This window comes from Pyrus communis, chromosome 13, assembly GCF_041283825.1.
Source record: "Pyrus communis isolate YQ-2024b chromosome 13, ASM4128382v1, whole genome shotgun sequence".
NCBI lineage: Eukaryota > Viridiplantae > Streptophyta > Magnoliopsida > Rosales > Rosaceae > Pyrus > Pyrus communis.
This window is the reverse complement of record NC_142577.1, coordinates 10,177,938-10,195,018: the sequence shown is the minus strand read 5'-3', so window position 1 is coordinate 10,195,018 and position 17,081 is coordinate 10,177,938. Positions and strand designations below refer to the sequence as shown.

Here is a 17,081-nt window from a genome sequence, read left to right as displayed (position 1 = left end):
TATTCATGTCTACTATCCAATGTGAATCTTGTACTTATATGATTACCTTGAATGTGATCTGGAACGCATTCCAACATCTCATTCATACTCTGGCCAGAGATTCTAAATCATATCATAGAGTATTCTCCCTCAAACAGTTTGAAGGTTAGAGATCCCTTGTTGCGCATTCACTTGCCTCCATGGCTAAGTGGCTTAACCCCGACGATGCCGTGGACACCCTGATAGAGTGACTTTTGACATAATCAAAGATCAAGTACCTAACCACAAGACAGCTGTGATGCCTCAGGTCAAAGGACTGAAGGAAGATTTGTGAAAAACAAGTTCATTTGAGCAACATCAACAACATGCAATTAACAATTAAAAGGCGGAATCATGTTTATATGCACTCAAAAACAAAACTTAACCCATGAACTTCAAAGCCTAGTAGATAGGTGAACCAAGACTCAACTCAAAACAAAGTGAGTTGAGAAATCAATACCTTTGTAGATTCCTCTTTGCATAAGCAAAGGCTAATCACCCAAAGAGAGGGCCTTCATTCCTTGCATCTTAGATCCATGGATTTGGATGGATGAAAAAGTTTCTCCAAGTTCCCAAAATTGAGAACCTCTAATGATTCATCACCAAGGCATAATGAAGAAGAAAATGAGTGACCTTGGAGGAGTTTGATTGCTAGATGATCCCTCCAAGGTGGCCGAAATTTTAGAGAGAAAGGAGAGCTTGTGTTCTCATCCTTTCCCCAAAAATTACCATATGTAAATTTTAGGCTATAAAGTCCTTTATATAGTCCCTTCAAATAAGTGACCTAATGGACCAAAAGCCCTATTCTTCTATCATGACCGGCCTATAGGGTTCATTGGGCTTTCAAGCCCTTTGTTTATTCAAGTTGTCATACAACTTGAGTTAATGGGCTTGACATTCAAATCCCATTGGGCCTTGCGGCCCAAAACTAACCCGAGGTCTTTAACGAACTTATTCGTTTGATTAATTAACATATTAATTAATCCTAGCCTTAGATAAATAATTAAACCATTTAATTATTCTTACTCATCTCCATTGTTTCTTCAAACTCTACCTTACTCGGTGAACGATCCATTAGGTTCCTTTTAGCGAGGTAGTGGGCGATTAAAAACTCTTTCTAATCGATTGTGAATTGAAACTTACTTTCAATTCTCCCGTTAGTGATAATACACTTTTAGGGCTTCCACAAACCATGGTTGACGCCTAGCAGCATGTCATGGTTACCCAAGCTAATCAGAAGAGGTGGAGAACCTATTCAGTTTTAGGATTACAAATGCAATACGGTCTTTCTCTAATACAATACTCTTGACCACATTGTTTGGTTTGATAGTTTATTCATGTCTACTATCCAATGTGAATCTTGTACTTATATGATTACCTTGAATGTGATCTGGAACGCATTTCAACATCTCATTCATACTCTGGCCAGAGATTCTAAATCATATCATAGAGTATTCTCCCTCAAATAGTTTGAAGGTTAGAGATCCCTTGTTGCGCATTCACTTGCCTCCATGGCTAAGTGGCTTAACCCCGACGATGTCGTGGACACCCTGATAGAGTGACTTTGACATAATCAAAGATCAAGTACCTAACCACAAGACAGCTGTGATGCCTCAGGTCAAAGGACTACTTTGCATTATCCCAACCATGAGTTCTCATGTGACATGAATATGAGAACTCCTCGTTGATCGTGTTCAGTGAACTCATTCTCTATTGAGCACCTACATGCTTGTCTTGGTGTCATTCACACCAATGACTCGAGACTAGTCACTCTCCCTGAGAGAAGACATAGCACGTATTGATCTTAACGGACTCTCAATGCCCAATTGGCAATCCTATGATCAGGAACGTTTAGGATGTGTCTACGAAAGAATGGTCTCATGAATCTAACTTCTTTAGATCGCATTCTCCCAATCACATATTCCTTGGACTTATCGTTTAAGCATATAACATTTATATGAGACGGCTCAAACAATAATGTTTGCCCTTTAATATTAAACTAGATTAGTTTAACATGTGAAATGTCCATAAAGTATCATCATATGATTGGTTTTAGGGCACATTTCCAACAAGGACTACTTTGCATTATCCCAACCATGAGTTCTCATGTGACATGAATATGAGAACTCCTCGTTGATCGTGTTCAGTGAACTCATTCTCTATTGAGCACCTACATGCTTGTCTTGGTGTCACTCACACCAATGACTCGAGACTAGTCACTCTCCCTGAGAGAAGACACAGCACGTACTGATCTTAACGGACTGTCAATGCCCAATTGGCAATCCTATGATCAGGAACGTTTAGGATGTGTCTCCGAAAGAATGGTGTCATGAATCTAACTTCTTTAGATCACATTCTCCCAATCACATATTCCTTGGACTTATCGTTTAAGCATATAACATTTATATGAGACGGCTCAAACAATAATGTTTGCCCTTAATATTAAACTAGATTAGTTTAACATGTGAAATGTCCATAAAGTATCATCATATGATTGGTTTTAGGGAACATTTCCAACAACCTTGTTGAACATGGTTCGTTCTATGATGAGTTCTGCCGATCTACCAATAACATTCTGGGGATATGCTCTATATACAGCAACTTACTTGCCTAATAGAGTACCTTGATGCCCTATGAGATATGGCATGGGAGAAAGCCAAGTCTTAATCATATTAAGATTTTGGGTTTTGAAGCATATGTCAAGAAGCTTGAAACTACTAAGCTTGAAGCGAGATTAGTTAGGTGCTATTTTGTGGGATGGCCTAGAGAAACTATGGGATATGAGTTCTACCATCCTAACGACTAGAAAGTCTTTGTCGCCAGAACTGCTAAGTTTCTAGAGGATGAATTTGTTCTCAAATGAACTACAAGTAAAACGATGGAAATTAATGAGATTAATGATGAACCACAAACAAGCATTCGACAAGTTGACAACCTTGTACCTGAACCCTAACACCATGTAGATCTGAACGAGTCAGCAAGCCACCTAAGAGGTATGGTTTGGATAGTGATTTTGGGGAATTGGACCTTCTGGGTGACAATGACACAAAGGAGGACCCTAGAGACTACATTGAAGCAATATTCGACATTGATTCAAAGAGATGGCAAGAGGCCATGAAATTCGAGATGGATTCCATGTATCAAAATCAGGTCTGGATTCTTGTAGACCTTCTAGAAGGTATAGTACATGTTGGAAACAAATCGGTCTTCAAGAGGAAAACAGGCGTTGATAGGAACATGGAAACTTATAAGGCTAGGCCAGCAGCCAAGAAACCTTCTATCCTGTAGGCATAATTAAGTCCATTCGAATTTTTCTTGCTATAGCTGCGTACCATGATTGTAAAATATCACAAATAGACATGAAGATGGCCTTTCTGAACGGCTACCTAGAAGAAGAGCTACATATGACTCAACCTGAAGGTTTCATGTCCAAGTCTGAATAGACTAAGGTATGCAAGCTTCAGATGTCCATTTATGGACTTAAGCAAGTCTTCAGGAGCTGGAACATTCGTTTTGACGCTGAAATCAAATCGTTTGGTTTTACTCGAAACGAAAACGATAATTGTGTTTATCAAAAGGTCGTTGGGGATACAGTTGTATTCCTAGTGTTATATGTAGATGACATATTACTATTCAAGATTGACACTGCAATACTTTCTTCCTAGTGTTATCCCAATCTATTGATGTGTTATAAACTAGCACACAAATTAAACCTTCTTGTTGACAATTGTAGTAAAGATGTAAGTAGGGATCGTTCTAGGCCGGGGATTAGGAGGGATTGCTAATCTACTCTAAACTGACTTAAAAACACAAAACTAAACTTAAAAACACAAAACTAGACTCTAAAGACTCAATACAAACTAGAATGACTCAAAACAGCACAAAACAAGCAAATAGACTCAAAACAGAAACTAAGAATGATTTTGGACGAAGTCTAACTTAACTTTGACTCAAAACACTAAAGGAAATAAACCAAAACAGGATCTAACTAAGTAAAACATGAAATATTAAAGGGGGGATTGGTTTTGACGAATTTAAAGTAAAAACAAGTAATTGCAGAAACAAACTAAGTTTAATACGAAATTGGGTGAATTAATGGGTGATAGGCTAGCTAGAGGGTCCTTACATGACACACTTGCACACAAATCGATTTCCAGTTACTTTTCCAATAAACCATGAACCTTAATGCCCCATATTAACTGTGACATCACTAATTAACCCTATAAGTCATTGAATTGGATGGACAACGCACCAGCAACAAAATTATTCTTCAATAATTCCCTACATGAACAACATAATAGAGATACAATCAAAGATCATTAAGTTTTGTGAAAATCATAAGCATTGACAAAGCATTTGTAACTATGACATCATGATACTCATGCCAGGAATTTAACTTAACACGATCGTGACCAGCGACCTTCACTACTTGTGAATATGAGTTCATAACGATTATGTGAAACTTCCTTATATTCTAGTGTCAAATTCATGCATGCAAACTAAGTATGCATCCTTAATCAACATACAAGAATAAGTTCTGAATCAAACAATTAAGTAAATTGCATTCACGGTTTATGAAATCACAACTGGAAGTAATCATTTCATATTGCAAATATAATCATGGTTTCAAAGTCTCCTCTAGCTAAAACAAGTTTAGCTCCTCATGTTCGCAATTAAACAAAGAAAACTTAAATTAAACATTGAAAACAAAAGATTGAATACACCTAGAAACGCTCCAGCAATCTAAACTTGAATGGCAAGCATGGCTCCAAGCTATCCTCTCTCCTTTTTCCTTGAAAAGTTGCGGCACAAGGTGTGTGTGTGTGTATGAAATCTGGCGAAGGATGGATGGATGGATAGGTTGGATGGTGGTGAAAGATGGATGAATGAATGGTTGTGAATGGATCTCCCCCTTTTTGTGCGGCAAATTATGTATATAGTTTAGGAAAAAGGCATGGCATTAATTAAATGTTTTAGGAAAGATTTGGACTCTAAATCCTCAAGGAAAAATGGTAATTAAATCAGAATTCAAGAGAGAAAAGGGTAACAAGGGGGCGGCAAGGAATGGGAACTAGGAAAGGTGATGCCTTGCACGACAAGGGAAATGGAAAGGAAGGGAAATGTGCGGCATCCCTCTTTTACTAGGATTAGGGCTCCTAGAACTTATATTTAAGTGTCCTAAATTAATTAGGAGCCTCCTAACAGCTGGAATTGAAGTAGGAAAAGATTAGGATTGACTAAGTCAAAATAAGGAAGTTTGACTCATGTTTCCTTCTTTGTAGCTGATTCCTTTTCTTCCAAGTCTTGAATTAATTTCTTCCATCTCTTTAGCATATTCTTAGCCTTTCTTGAACTTCAATTTTGTCCATCGACCTTGCTCCACGCATGTGCTATCCATTCCAAGCCCAAAACTGCTCAAAATGCTCTAAATTGCACTTTCTTGCCACTTTAGTCAATTGGACCTACAAACACACGAAAATAGCTTAAATCACTATAATAAATAGAAACTAACTAAGTAAATGCAAGGAAATAGGCTAACAAAGTTGAATAAATATGCTCTTATCATCTATGTACATAGATAAGGTGCTAAGTAGGTTCTAAATGGAACAATCTAAGAAAGGTTTTCTTCCTGTGAGACATGGAATTCACCTTTCTAAGTCCTTGGGACCTAAGACTCTTAAAGAAATATGACAGATGAGTGATGTTCCTTATGCTTCCACTATAGGAAGTTTTATGTATGCCATGGCATGCACAAGGCCTGATATCGTATATACGGTGAGCATTACTAGTCAATATCAATCTAAGTCAAGATCAGAACACTGGGCAGCTGTCAAGACGATCCTTAATTACTTAAGAAGAACTAAGGACATGTTCCTCGATTATGGAGGAGTGACAGAGTTACGAGTGGAAGCTTATACATACGTAGATTTCCAATATGACGTTGATGATAGAAGTTCCAACTCCGGATATGTGTTCACTCTCAATGGTGGGCCTGTTAGCTGGAAAAGCAAGAAACAAGATGTAATTGCTGATTCCATGATGAAGCTAAATATGTCATTACAGCTGAAATCGGGAAGAAGTGTTCGGGAAGAAGAAGTTCATTACTGAACTTAGAGTGGTTCCAACCATTACATCACCAGTAACTTTGTACTGTGATAATAGTGGGCCGATAGCTTAAGCCAAGGAACCTAGGGCTCATCAAAAGAAAAAGCATTTTGACAAACACTTTAACATCATTAGAAGATATGCTGCCAAGGGGAAAGTCAACATCTTCAAGGTTGCCTTAGTCGATAACATAGTAAATCCACTAACAAAGCCAATGTCTTAAATCCAACTTGACCACCATATGGAAAAGATGGGTATTAGATACATGGGAAGGTGGCTTTGAGTGGAAGTGAGAGATTGTTGGAAGTATGCCCACAAAGCCACTCATTTGATGTAATAGCTTTTGGAATACTTATTGTGTGTAAACTATTATATGTTTAATGAAAAGCCAAAGCTTATTGTTAATCACTATTTATTGTATGTGTTTAAGCAATAAGGGAATCCAAGGAATGTATTTAATCTTAGAGAGAAGTTATCTAAGTAAGTTAGATTAACGATATTAGCAAGACCTTTCTCTTATGTTCATTCCTAAAACGTTCCTAGTCATAGGATTGCCAATTGGGCATTGACAATTCGCTAAGGTTAGTATGTGTTATGTTAACTCAAGCGTGAGTATGACTAGTCTCAAGTCATTTAGTGTTGGACATTGAGACAAACTCATAGGTGCACAAAATGGTAATCGACTACACTGAACTACGATCAAAAGAGAGTTCGAACATACATGTCATGTAAGAACTCATAAGTTGCAATATGCAAAGTAGTCCTTTGACCTGAGGCATCATAGATGTCTAATGGTTAGGTCCTTGATCTTTGATCATGTCAAAAGCATTCCATCGAGAGTGTCCACGACATTGTTAGGGTCAAGCTATCTAGTCATGTAGGCATATGAATGCACAACAAGGGATCTCTAACCTTCCATGGTGGAGGGAGAATACTCTGAGATATGATTCAGGAGTCTTTGGCCAAAGCATAAGAATATGACTTAGGAAGTTTATTCCAAATCATATTCAATTGAATCATATAGAGAAGTATCACATTGGATAGTAGGCATGAAACAAACTATCACCCAAACAATGTGATTAAGAGTATTGTATTAGAGAAGGACGGTATTGCATTATAATTGTAACTGGATAGGTTCTCCAACCACTTCTACTTAGCTTGGGTAGCCATGACATACTGATAGGTGTTACTCATGGTTTGTGGAAGACCTGAAGATTAGCAAACACTAATCTTCATCAAATGGAGAATTGAAATGTAGTTTCAATTCACAATCAATCGTTAAGAGTAACAATCGCCCACTGCCTCGCTAATGGGAACCTAATAGATCGTAAACTGAGTAAGGATGAAAGTGAAGAAATATGAATGAGATGGATAAGCAATTAAATGGGTTAATTGAGAACGGTCAAGGTTCATTAATTAGTTAATTAATTATACGAAAGGTTCGTATTGGACTTTCAAGTTAGTTCCGGGTCTCGAGGCCTAAAAGAGTTTTGGTCCACAAGGCCCATTATATTTAAGTTGTATGATAGCTAAAACAAAATGGGCAAATAGCCCAATAACTAAAGGATGGCCGGCCATAGGGTGAGTGGTAGTGAATTTGGCATAATTGCAAGTTTGCCACTCAAATGTGAGGTGCTATAAAAGGAACTTTATAGCTTTACCATGTCAAGGGTTTTTTTTCTTTGAGGTAAAAGAGCAAAACTCTTTCTCTCTTTGTCTTCCAAAAAGGCCGGCCACACTAAGAGAAAAATAGCTAGCAATCTTCCTTCCTCAAAGTTATCCATTTCATCTTCACACCTCATCCTTGGTGTGGAAACTTAAAGACACCAAACTTTTGGTGTTCTTGGAGTTCCTCTTCTCAAATCCCCAAGGAGCAAAGGAGGAGCAAAGAAACAACCATCCAAGGAGCAAAGGAGGTGACTTGAAGGCCCTCCACTTGGGTGAAGCCCTTGTGTAAACAAGGATGAGCTTCAAGGGTAATGAAACTCAAACTCTCTCTTCTCTTTTAAGTTGTTAAAGAGTCCTTTGGTTCACCATTAACTAGGCTTTGAAAGTCATGTGTTTTTAGAATTGTTTTTTAATGCATGCCTACTTTAAAGTGTTATTAGTTTGCTTATGTGTTCAAATATTATCACATGTTCTTAGCTAGGAAAAATTTTTCCTTCATGAGAATCGTCTACACAGAGCTCAGCCGCTTTAATTATATTTTTGAAAATATAAGTGTGTGCCGAATTGGTACCAAATTGTGAGGACATAAATACTGAAAGGAGATAAGTGTCTTAATTGTAGTGGTTCAATGGTTGGAATGCCGAGCTCTTAAATGCACTTGTGAGTATCCAATCATATAATGGGTTCTACTTTCAATGTGTTGAACAATGTGACCTAGTAACACTTCACTCGTCGAGAAGCTAATGAGATAACATATTCCAACAATGACTCAGAGACTCATTACTGATATAGACTTGGATAGATAGTTAACCGAACTAGGAGTAGTGCTGTTTCTACAAACAGATGCTCCTAGATCACTTGACTCTACGACTCCAGTGTTGTTTCTACAAACTGTAAGATGTCATCGGTTGTCAACCACACAGCTGTTTATACAAACTGAAAGATGTGCTTGACGAAGTTAGGAATTTCAGTGTTTTTTTCAAAGGTTTGAGAGGGTTTCATGTAAAGCGAGAAATTACGTAAGGTAGATTTGTGTGTTGAGTCGAAGAGGCCTTGAAAGTTGCAGTACCTCTTCTACTTATAGGAGTGGTTTTCATGTTGATTACCTTATGCCGAAGTAGAGTCCTATTTGGATTGTACTTCTTCGGCACCCCTTGATCCAATCCCAATTTATTATGATCTATAGATCGACTTCAGCCACTTGTAATGGACTTCAGAATCTGAACCTAGTCCATCTTCTTTATTTAATTCTTTCTTAGTCGTGATCAGCTATGAACATTGATTTTGGGATTATTACAAATCTTATCAACGTTCATCCTGATCCTTAACAATTTTACTTGATTAAGGACTCAACCGAATCCAATCCTGACTTCTCAAGAGTCAAACACTAAATAGGATTCGGCTATCCCACCTTGGGTTGGATTTGGTCTTAGAACTGTACTGGGCACTAAAGGTCCTCATTTTGGACCGAACCCAAAGTCACACTCGGTCCAGGCCCAATATTTTGGGTCCAAACAACTACATTAGAGTTATCAGATTTAACTCCTGTGAATGATAAGTTCAAAACTAAATTATTCTGGCTGACCCAAAGGCTTTAGCTAAAACCCCTTACCGGGACACAAAATCAAATAATTTGTTCAAAAGATAATGGCAATCGTATATTATAACATCTTCAAACTTGTGTCATGACCAAAGGAATAAAGCTTGTCAAGCTCCTCTCACAAACCAATTTCTTTTGTTATGGAAAATAATTACTTGTCGTTGATATTGACAAATCAAGAACTATATGTATAGATAAGCAAAATTAAATTAACACTCTCTCACACTGTCACATATATTTGGCCATTCTCCTCTCCGTGTAAGGATCCTGCATTTTCTGCACCTCTATAGCACTAAAAACTCCATACCCGTTAGTACTTTTGTCTGCTCCTCCATCTTCATCGTCGTCGGTAGCTTGGTCGAGGGCCAGAAGCTCCTCCTTGTATCTCACACTTTCAATTCTCAGTGGTGTCATCTTGGCTTGAGCCTCATACCCTTTTAAAAGATCAACCACTTCCTTCATCTTGGGCCTTTTCTCAGGCTCACTTTTCACACAAAGTGCAGCAACATTGATAGCTCGCTTCAGTTGACCTTCATCAAAATCTCCTATGAGTTTTGGGTCAGCAAGTTCCTTAAGTCTGCCTTTGGTTATAAGTGGCTCTGCCCACTCAGTGATCGTCCTCTTAACTCCGCCAGGGAGTTTTTCGATGGGTTTTCTTCCAGTTACGAGCTCTAAAAGAAGAATACCAAAACTGTAAACATCACAGCTCTCTGAAACTTTTCCCCACATAGCATATTCAGGAGCTAGGTAACCCAAAGTGCCCTTGACTCGAGTAGTCATGTGGCTCACACCTTCGGGGATTAGCTTGGCAAACCCAAAATCTGCAACGAGTGGTTCGAAATCTGAATCTAATAGCACATTGCTAGCCTTTATATCTCTATGAATGATGTGGGGTGTCACCTCATGGTGCAAGTACCTACAATCCACAAATAGAATAAGAATGCACAGGTTAAACAACTGTAAAATCATTTTAATGACCAAAATTTTGTGTAGCATTTGGGAAATTTGGTTTTTGGTTGAAGAACTGTGAAAAATGATGAAACTATTATTTGGAACACATTTACAAACTTATTTCTTTAAATGAACCATCGATATAATTAAGTATTCTCTAGATAGTGATTATGGACCACACGTTTGAGCAAAAATCAACACAATCAATTGTGTTCATATTCTCAGTCTAGTAAGGTAATAATCCTATTCAACTAAATAGTACATCAAGAGAATATTTCTCAACATGTGTTCTAAAGACACAAGCATACAAGTGCCAGAAATACTGAGGGGGTACTGTACTACTTTTTGCGACTCTTTTCTATGCGTACTGATCCACTTAAATATAGAAATGAAAATTTTCCTCCAAATGTCACATGAAAAAGACGTCAATAACTTTCCCAAATGGTGTTTAACTGCTTAATTATAGTATTAATCAGTTTCATAGTGAGTTATAAGGTACAAGTTTGTAAGTTATGGAGGACTAGATCTACGAACTCTTCCATATGTTGTTTTCATCAATGGTATTTATAATCCGTGGCTTCAAACTAAACCATGCATGTATAAATAGTCAAATGTATAGTTTATAGGCTCTCTTACAGGAGGCCTTCTGCGGAGCCAATAGCAACCTTCATTCTCCTTTTCCAGTCCAGCTGAACTTCACTTGCAAACTGGCCATGCAAGTGAGAAAGTAAACTAAGATTTGGCATGTAATCATACACAATAAGGCGTTGATCAGCACCAGCATAATATCCCCTAAGTCCCAACAAATTCTTGTGCCTAACCCTTCCAAGAACTTCAACCTCAACTGCAAATTCCATTTCAGCTTTTGAATTCATTGCTTTCAACTTCTTCACAGCAATCTGAAAATAAATTATTTACTCAAAAAAATAAAAATAAAAAATAAAAATAAAATAAAAAAATAAAAAAAAAGGTCAGTAGGATATATAGGATACTAATTAGCTTTCTTTTTAATTACCTGTAGACCATCATTGGTCTTTCCCCAATAAACACTTCCAAACCCTCCTTCTCCAAGCAAATTGTCATCACTAAACCCATTGGTAGCTGTATGCAACTCCTTGTACGAAAATATTCTCCATGATGTGTGACCTCCTCCACCAACTTCACGAGTAGCCCTAAAAATTCCAAGAAAATTTAATTTCTGTATTTTTTTTTCCTTTTTCTTTTTTCTTTTTGGCAAAGAACACTTGATCTCTTTTAACAAAAATTCAATACAAGCAAATTAAGCTACCTAGATATATTAATAGTTTTGCAAAAGATTAATAATTAGCCTGTTTAACTTTGAATTGGGATTTAGGCAAAGAAGAGGACAAGGATCGAAAATGTTTAACATACCTGTCTTCATCTACCTCCTCTGAGCTACAGCAAGCACTCAAGGATGATCCCATAGTATGGACTTGGGATGAGTACTTGATCAGTGTTTTCCTCTTAAATTAACCATATTAGTTGTGTTGTGTATATATGTGTGTGTCTATATATATATATATATATATATATATATATATATTGTAGATGTGATGTAAGAGCCGACCACGGCCGGCATGTGTTGAATATGAAGTTGCTTGAACGGCGTAACTAAAACAACTTGATAATTAAATGAAACAAAATTTTACTAGCCAGATATTAATTAATATAATACTTCATCTTGTGATATGATGTACTAAACTACTACGTGACATTCAGGACAGTAGTATCTCCCATGCCAATTTGATAGTTACTTGAGTATTTGTGGGATCGTCCGTCAATATAAGATCAGCTATCATGTTACGCATTGTTTAACCAGAATAGCTTTGAAATTAACTCTTCTATTAGAAGAAGTGTGCTTGTTGTTAATCTAGTTTTTAGGGGGATGGGTTGATGTACCATGTGGAGTGGGCTGTTTTCTGCCTTCTTCTACATTGTTGTCACCAATAGTGTTTCTTGTTGTCAATCCCCTTAATTCAAGGGATGTGTATCTAGTAGTTGTTTACTTTTGGTTGTTAGCTTTTTAGGCTTAAATCAAGGAGGGATAGGGGGTTTGTTCCTTCTCTTCGACATACATATATTGGTTAGGTCTTGTAATCTTTTTCCTTACAATGAATATACAACTTGAAAACTCCAATATGGTATCAGAGCAATGACCCTAACTAGCCTGTCTATGTGTACTCTCTTGAGAGATTTTTTGAGCTTTTTTTGTTCTTCAAACATGGATGAAGAAAGTTCAGTACATGGCGAAGGAGATAGCTCTCATGCTACTCCATCATCACCTCGCTCAAACGTTGATGTCAACCCAAATCAAAACATCTTAGTTCTGTCTTACTAAATGAGTTTAACTATCTTCCTTGGGAGAGAGCAGTCACTTTTGCTTTGGGAGGACGACCAAAGCTTGGCTATGTCAATGGTGCTATTCCAATGCCTGAGAAGTCCTCACCAGATTACGATGCTTGGTTATGCAAAGACCAGTTGATCATGTTGTGGCTACTCAACTCTATGGATTGTGAGATTGCAAAAAATTTCAATTATGTTGAATTTTCCTTAACTCTTTGGAAAAATCTCAAAGAAATGTATGGGAATCAAAATAATGCAGCTCAAGTGTTTCAGTTAAAGAAGGATATTGCTGGTCTGCAACAAGAAGGAAATTCATTTGTGCAACACCTTGGAAAGTTGACCACCATGTGGAATGAGTTGAATGTGTACCGACCACACACCATCGATGCTGCCGTGTTAACTAAGAAAGCTGAGGAGGACAAGATATTCCAGATTCTAGCAAGCGTAAGTCCTAAATACGAAGATCTTTGAAGCCACATCCTCATGAATCTAAACATGCCTTCTTTCTCAAGTGTGTGTGCCACGATTCAAAAGGAAGAAGTTCATAGAAAAGTCATCACCGTGGAAGTTAAGGTAAATATACCAGAAGCTAGGGTATATTTTTCTAACCATAAACCTGGTGAGGAGAAGGGCTACAAAGGAAAAAGATCTAGTTTGAAATTTAGCCACTGTGATGCTGGAGGGCATTCAAGAGATCATTGCTAGATTCTTCATCCAGAGCTAAGGCCAAAGTTCCTTAAGGACAACAACAAAGGTTCTTTTAAGGGCTCACACAACTCTTTTTACAAGGCAAATCATGTTGCCACCACTTCATCCGAGGGAGCGCTGAAGTCCATCTCCTCCAACCACTTTAGTCAATGAATTTGCTGCATTCCTTCACAAGAAACAAGGTCATGAAGACAATGAAGAACCAACGAATCAGTGTGACAATAATCAAACTGCCTTACTAGGACAATTTGCTAGTTTTTTGGCTGAGAATGAAGGTGTGATACAATAAGATATCTTAGGTATCTTGCATTCTTTCTCAACTGCTCTCAAAGTAGGTAATATGCATGATTATTGGATTATAAATTCAGGAGCCACTGATCATATGACTAACAAGTCTACAAACTTGCATAAGTTTGAAAAACTTTCAACTCCATCTCAAGTGTCAGTTGCTAATGGCAAGGGTGCTATGGTTGTAGGAAAAGGAAAAACACATTTAATCTCAAGTGATGTCGAGTCTAAGGCTCTTCATGTCCCTTCATTCCTTTTTCAACTTTTATCTGTTGGTAAGATCACAAACTCATTAAATTGTCTTGCCATTTTCTCTCCAAAAAAATGTGATTTTTCAGGATTTAGTCACCAAGAAGACGATTGGTGAAGGATTTTTCTTAAATGGTCTCAACTACCTTTCCAAGCATACTCAAGATCCCAAGGTTTTTCAAGTCACTTCAAGCTTAGCTCAAGAACAACAACTTTGGCATCAACGACTAGCACATCCTTCTGAAAAAGTCCTATCCACTTTGTTCCCAAACATGTGCAAAATTACAAGCTCTTGTGACGTGTGTCACTTCTCTAAGTTTACTAGATTACCATTTACCTCTTCTTTGTCTAGGGCTAGTAATCCTTTTGAAATCGTGCATTCTGATGTTTGGGGACCAATTCTAGAGTCTTTTGATAGATACAAATACTTTGTAACTTTTGTGGATGATTTCACAAGGATCACTTGGTTTTACCTTTTGAAATTTAAAAATGAAGCGATGAATGTATTTCAAGATTTTCATAGACTTGTGACCACACAATTTGCTTCAAAAATTCTTGTTTTATAATCAGATAATGGCACTGAATATATATCTCATAACATGTTACAATATATGAGTATGCATGGTATACTACACCAAACAAGTTATGTTGGAACATCCCAACAAAATGGGGTAGCTGAGAGGAAGAATAGAGATCTACTGGAGAAGACTAAAGCTCTTATGTTTCACATGAATGTGCCTAAGAAATTTTGGTCTCAAGGAGTTCTCACTGCAACATATCTCGTCAATAGATTACCTAGTAAGGTGTTGAACTTTAAATCACCTTATGAGGTCTTAAAAGACAAAAAGATCAATTTATCACATTTGAGAGTCTTTGGGTGTACATGCTTTGTTCACATTCAAGCACAAAATTGTCATAAGATAGACCCAAGGGCTGCCAAATGTGTCTTTCTAGGTTATTCATCCACCCAAAGAGGTTACAAGTGTTACAATCCAACAACTAGAAAAAATGGTTGTTTCAAGGGATGTTAAATTTGACAAAAAAGTTCCTTACTTCTCATGGCCATTGGATGATTCTAGATAGGGTGAGCATTTACTAGATTTATTTCCAACTCCATATCCAAATGAAGAAGCTGCAACATGCATTTCTAGTGAGCATGAACTGGATGCTAGCAACCTTCACTTCGTGACACATCTTGAAGAGGAATTCTCTACTCCTTTAAAGTCTCCTCTTTCAGAGACTCCATCCAACAACGGCATTACTTAGTTGCCTGCAGTCCACTCCCCTCCAGTTCATTGCAATCCTACTTGTGAAAGGAAACTTCTCTTCAAGTTACATGACTATGTGACATACACTACCAGGTATCCTTTGATTGATGTTATTGATTATAACAAAGTCTCACCATGTTTTACCGCATTCTTAAGTGCTATTAATGAAGCTCGTGAACCACAAAGTTTTCAAGAAGCTAATCTTCAAAGTGAGTGGAGAATTGCCATGGCAGAAGAGCTTCAAGCTCTTTATGAAAATCACACATGGACCATAGTGAAACTGCCAAAAGGGAAGAAGGCAATGGGGAGCCGATGGGTGTACAAAACCAAGTTCCATTTAGATGGCATGGTTGAAAGGCATAAGGCTCGGTTGGTTACTTGAGGATTTACACAAACCTATGGGGTCGGCTATTAGGAAACATTTGCTCCCGTGGCAAAAATGAACACTGTTAGGGTGTTGTTATCAGTTGCTATCAACAATGCATGGTCTCTCCTTCAAATGGATGTTAAAAATGCATTTCTGCATGGTGAACTTGAAGAAGAGGTTTACATGAAGCTTCCCCAAGGTTATTCTCAATCAAATAACCCAGAAATGGTGTGCAAACTTCATAAATCCATTTATGGTCTCAAGCAAAGTCCACGTGCATGGTATGCCAAGCTAAGTCATGTTCTAGAAAGAGTTGGTTTTCGTCAAAGCACTGCGGATTCCTCTCTATTTGTTCGTTCTAGCTCAATGGGTAAACTCATTGTGCTAATATATGTTGATGATCTAATTGTGACAGGTGATAATATGTCAAAGATCAATGCTTTTAAACAGTATCTCAACAACAAGTTTCCAATCAAAGATCTTGGCAATCTAAAATATTTTCTGGGAATCGAGATGGCACACTCTCACAATGGCTTCTTTCTCAACCAACGGAAGTATGTTATTGGCATCCTTCACGAAGCAAATATGACAGATTGCAAGCCTGCTCACACTCCCTTGGATAGCAACTTGAAGCTGAAAACTCATCGTGATGTCATTCCAAATATACGTTACTATCAAATGATGGTTGGCAAACTCATTTATCGGACTATCACGTATCCTAATATATCACATGCTATCAGTCTTGTTAGCCAGTTTATGCACTCTCCAACTGTGGATCACTTGAAGATTGTTCACCGTGCGCTTCGTTACCTCAAGGGTTCTGTTGGTAAAGGAATTATTATGCGCAACATTAGTCACACTTGCATTTCTGGTTATACAGATGCTAATTGGGTGGGCAATTCTCTCGATCGTAAGTCCACCACAGGTTTTTGTATCTTTGTAGGAGGCAATCTAGTTACCTGGAAAAGCAAGAAACAAAGTGTTGTTGCACGTTCCATCACCATGGCAGAATATTGTGCTATGGCCTCCACTGCGTGTGAACTAATTTGGCTCAAACACCTTCTGTTGGACTTAGGGTTTTCTCATCAATAACTTATGTCCCTGCACTGTGATAACCAGGTTGTGATGCACATTGCATCGAATCTAGTATTTGATGTGATAAATAATAGCACACAAATTAAACCCTCTTTTTGACAATTGTAGTATAGATATAAGTAGGGATCGTTCTAGGCGGGGGATTATGAGGGATTGCTAATCTAATGAAAACTGACTCAAAGATACAAAAATATGCTTAAAAACACTTAAACAAACTCAAAGACTCTTAACTAAACCTATATGACTCAAAATAAACTCAAAAGACTCAAAACAACACAAAACAATCAAAAAGACTCAAACTAGACTCTAGGACTTACTTTGGACGAAAATTGAATTAGTTTTGACTCAAAACACTTAAAAACACACAATAGCTCAGATTCTAACCTAATTGACACTTAAA

The 17,081-nt window shown here is 37.6% G+C and overlaps 2 protein-coding genes and 1 pseudogene across 2 annotated transcripts; 2 read left to right on the top strand and 1 right to left on the bottom strand.

Moving 5' to 3' along the window:
- Window positions 1–5,712: 5,712 nt before the first annotated feature.
- On the top strand, window positions 5,713–6,126 carry LOC137736001 (secreted RxLR effector protein 161 pseudogene; annotated as a pseudogene).
- A 3,311-nt stretch (window positions 6,127–9,437) lies between these two features.
- LOC137736633 (PTI1-like tyrosine-protein kinase At3g15890) lies at window positions 9,438–11,832 on the bottom strand. Its single transcript, XM_068475870.2, has 4 exons — window positions 11,735–11,832; window positions 11,358–11,514; window positions 10,979–11,241; window positions 9,438–10,307 (listed from the first exon to the last, which is right to left on the bottom strand). Exons 1-4 carry the CDS (start codon window positions 11,785–11,787, stop codon window positions 9,620–9,622), a joined length of 1,161 nt encoding a protein of 386 aa, XP_068331971.2. The 5' UTR covers window positions 11,788–11,832; the 3' UTR covers window positions 9,438–9,619.
- Window positions 11,833–12,515: 683 nt separating this feature from the next.
- On the top strand, window positions 12,516–13,177 carry LOC148691742 (uncharacterized). Its single transcript, XM_088683404.1, has 2 exons — window positions 12,516–12,540; window positions 12,735–13,177. Exons 1-2 carry the CDS (start codon window positions 12,516–12,518, stop codon window positions 13,175–13,177), a joined length of 468 nt encoding a protein of 155 aa, XP_088539530.1.
- The last annotated feature ends 3,904 nt before the right edge of the window (window positions 13,178–17,081 follow it).

Coding starts and splice junctions, on each gene's coding strand:
- LOC137736633 (XM_068475870.2), bottom strand. CDS start 11,787: ATGGGATCATCCTTGAGTGCTTGCTGTAGCTCAGAGGAGGTAGATGAA. Junction 11,242..11,357: donor AGACCAATGATGGTCTACAG/GTAATTAAAAAG, acceptor ATTTATTTTCAG/ATTGCTGTGAAGAAGTTGAA. Junction 10,308..10,978: donor GGCTCCGCAGAAGGCCTCCT/GTAAGAGAGCCT, acceptor TGTGGATTGTAG/GTACTTGCACCATGAGGTGA.
- LOC148691742 (XM_088683404.1), top strand. CDS start 12,516: ATGACCCTAACTAGCCTGTCTATGT. Junction 12,541..12,734: donor CCTAACTAGCCTGTCTATGT/GTACTCTCTTGA, acceptor GGGAGAGAGCAG/TCACTTTTGCTTTGGGAGGA.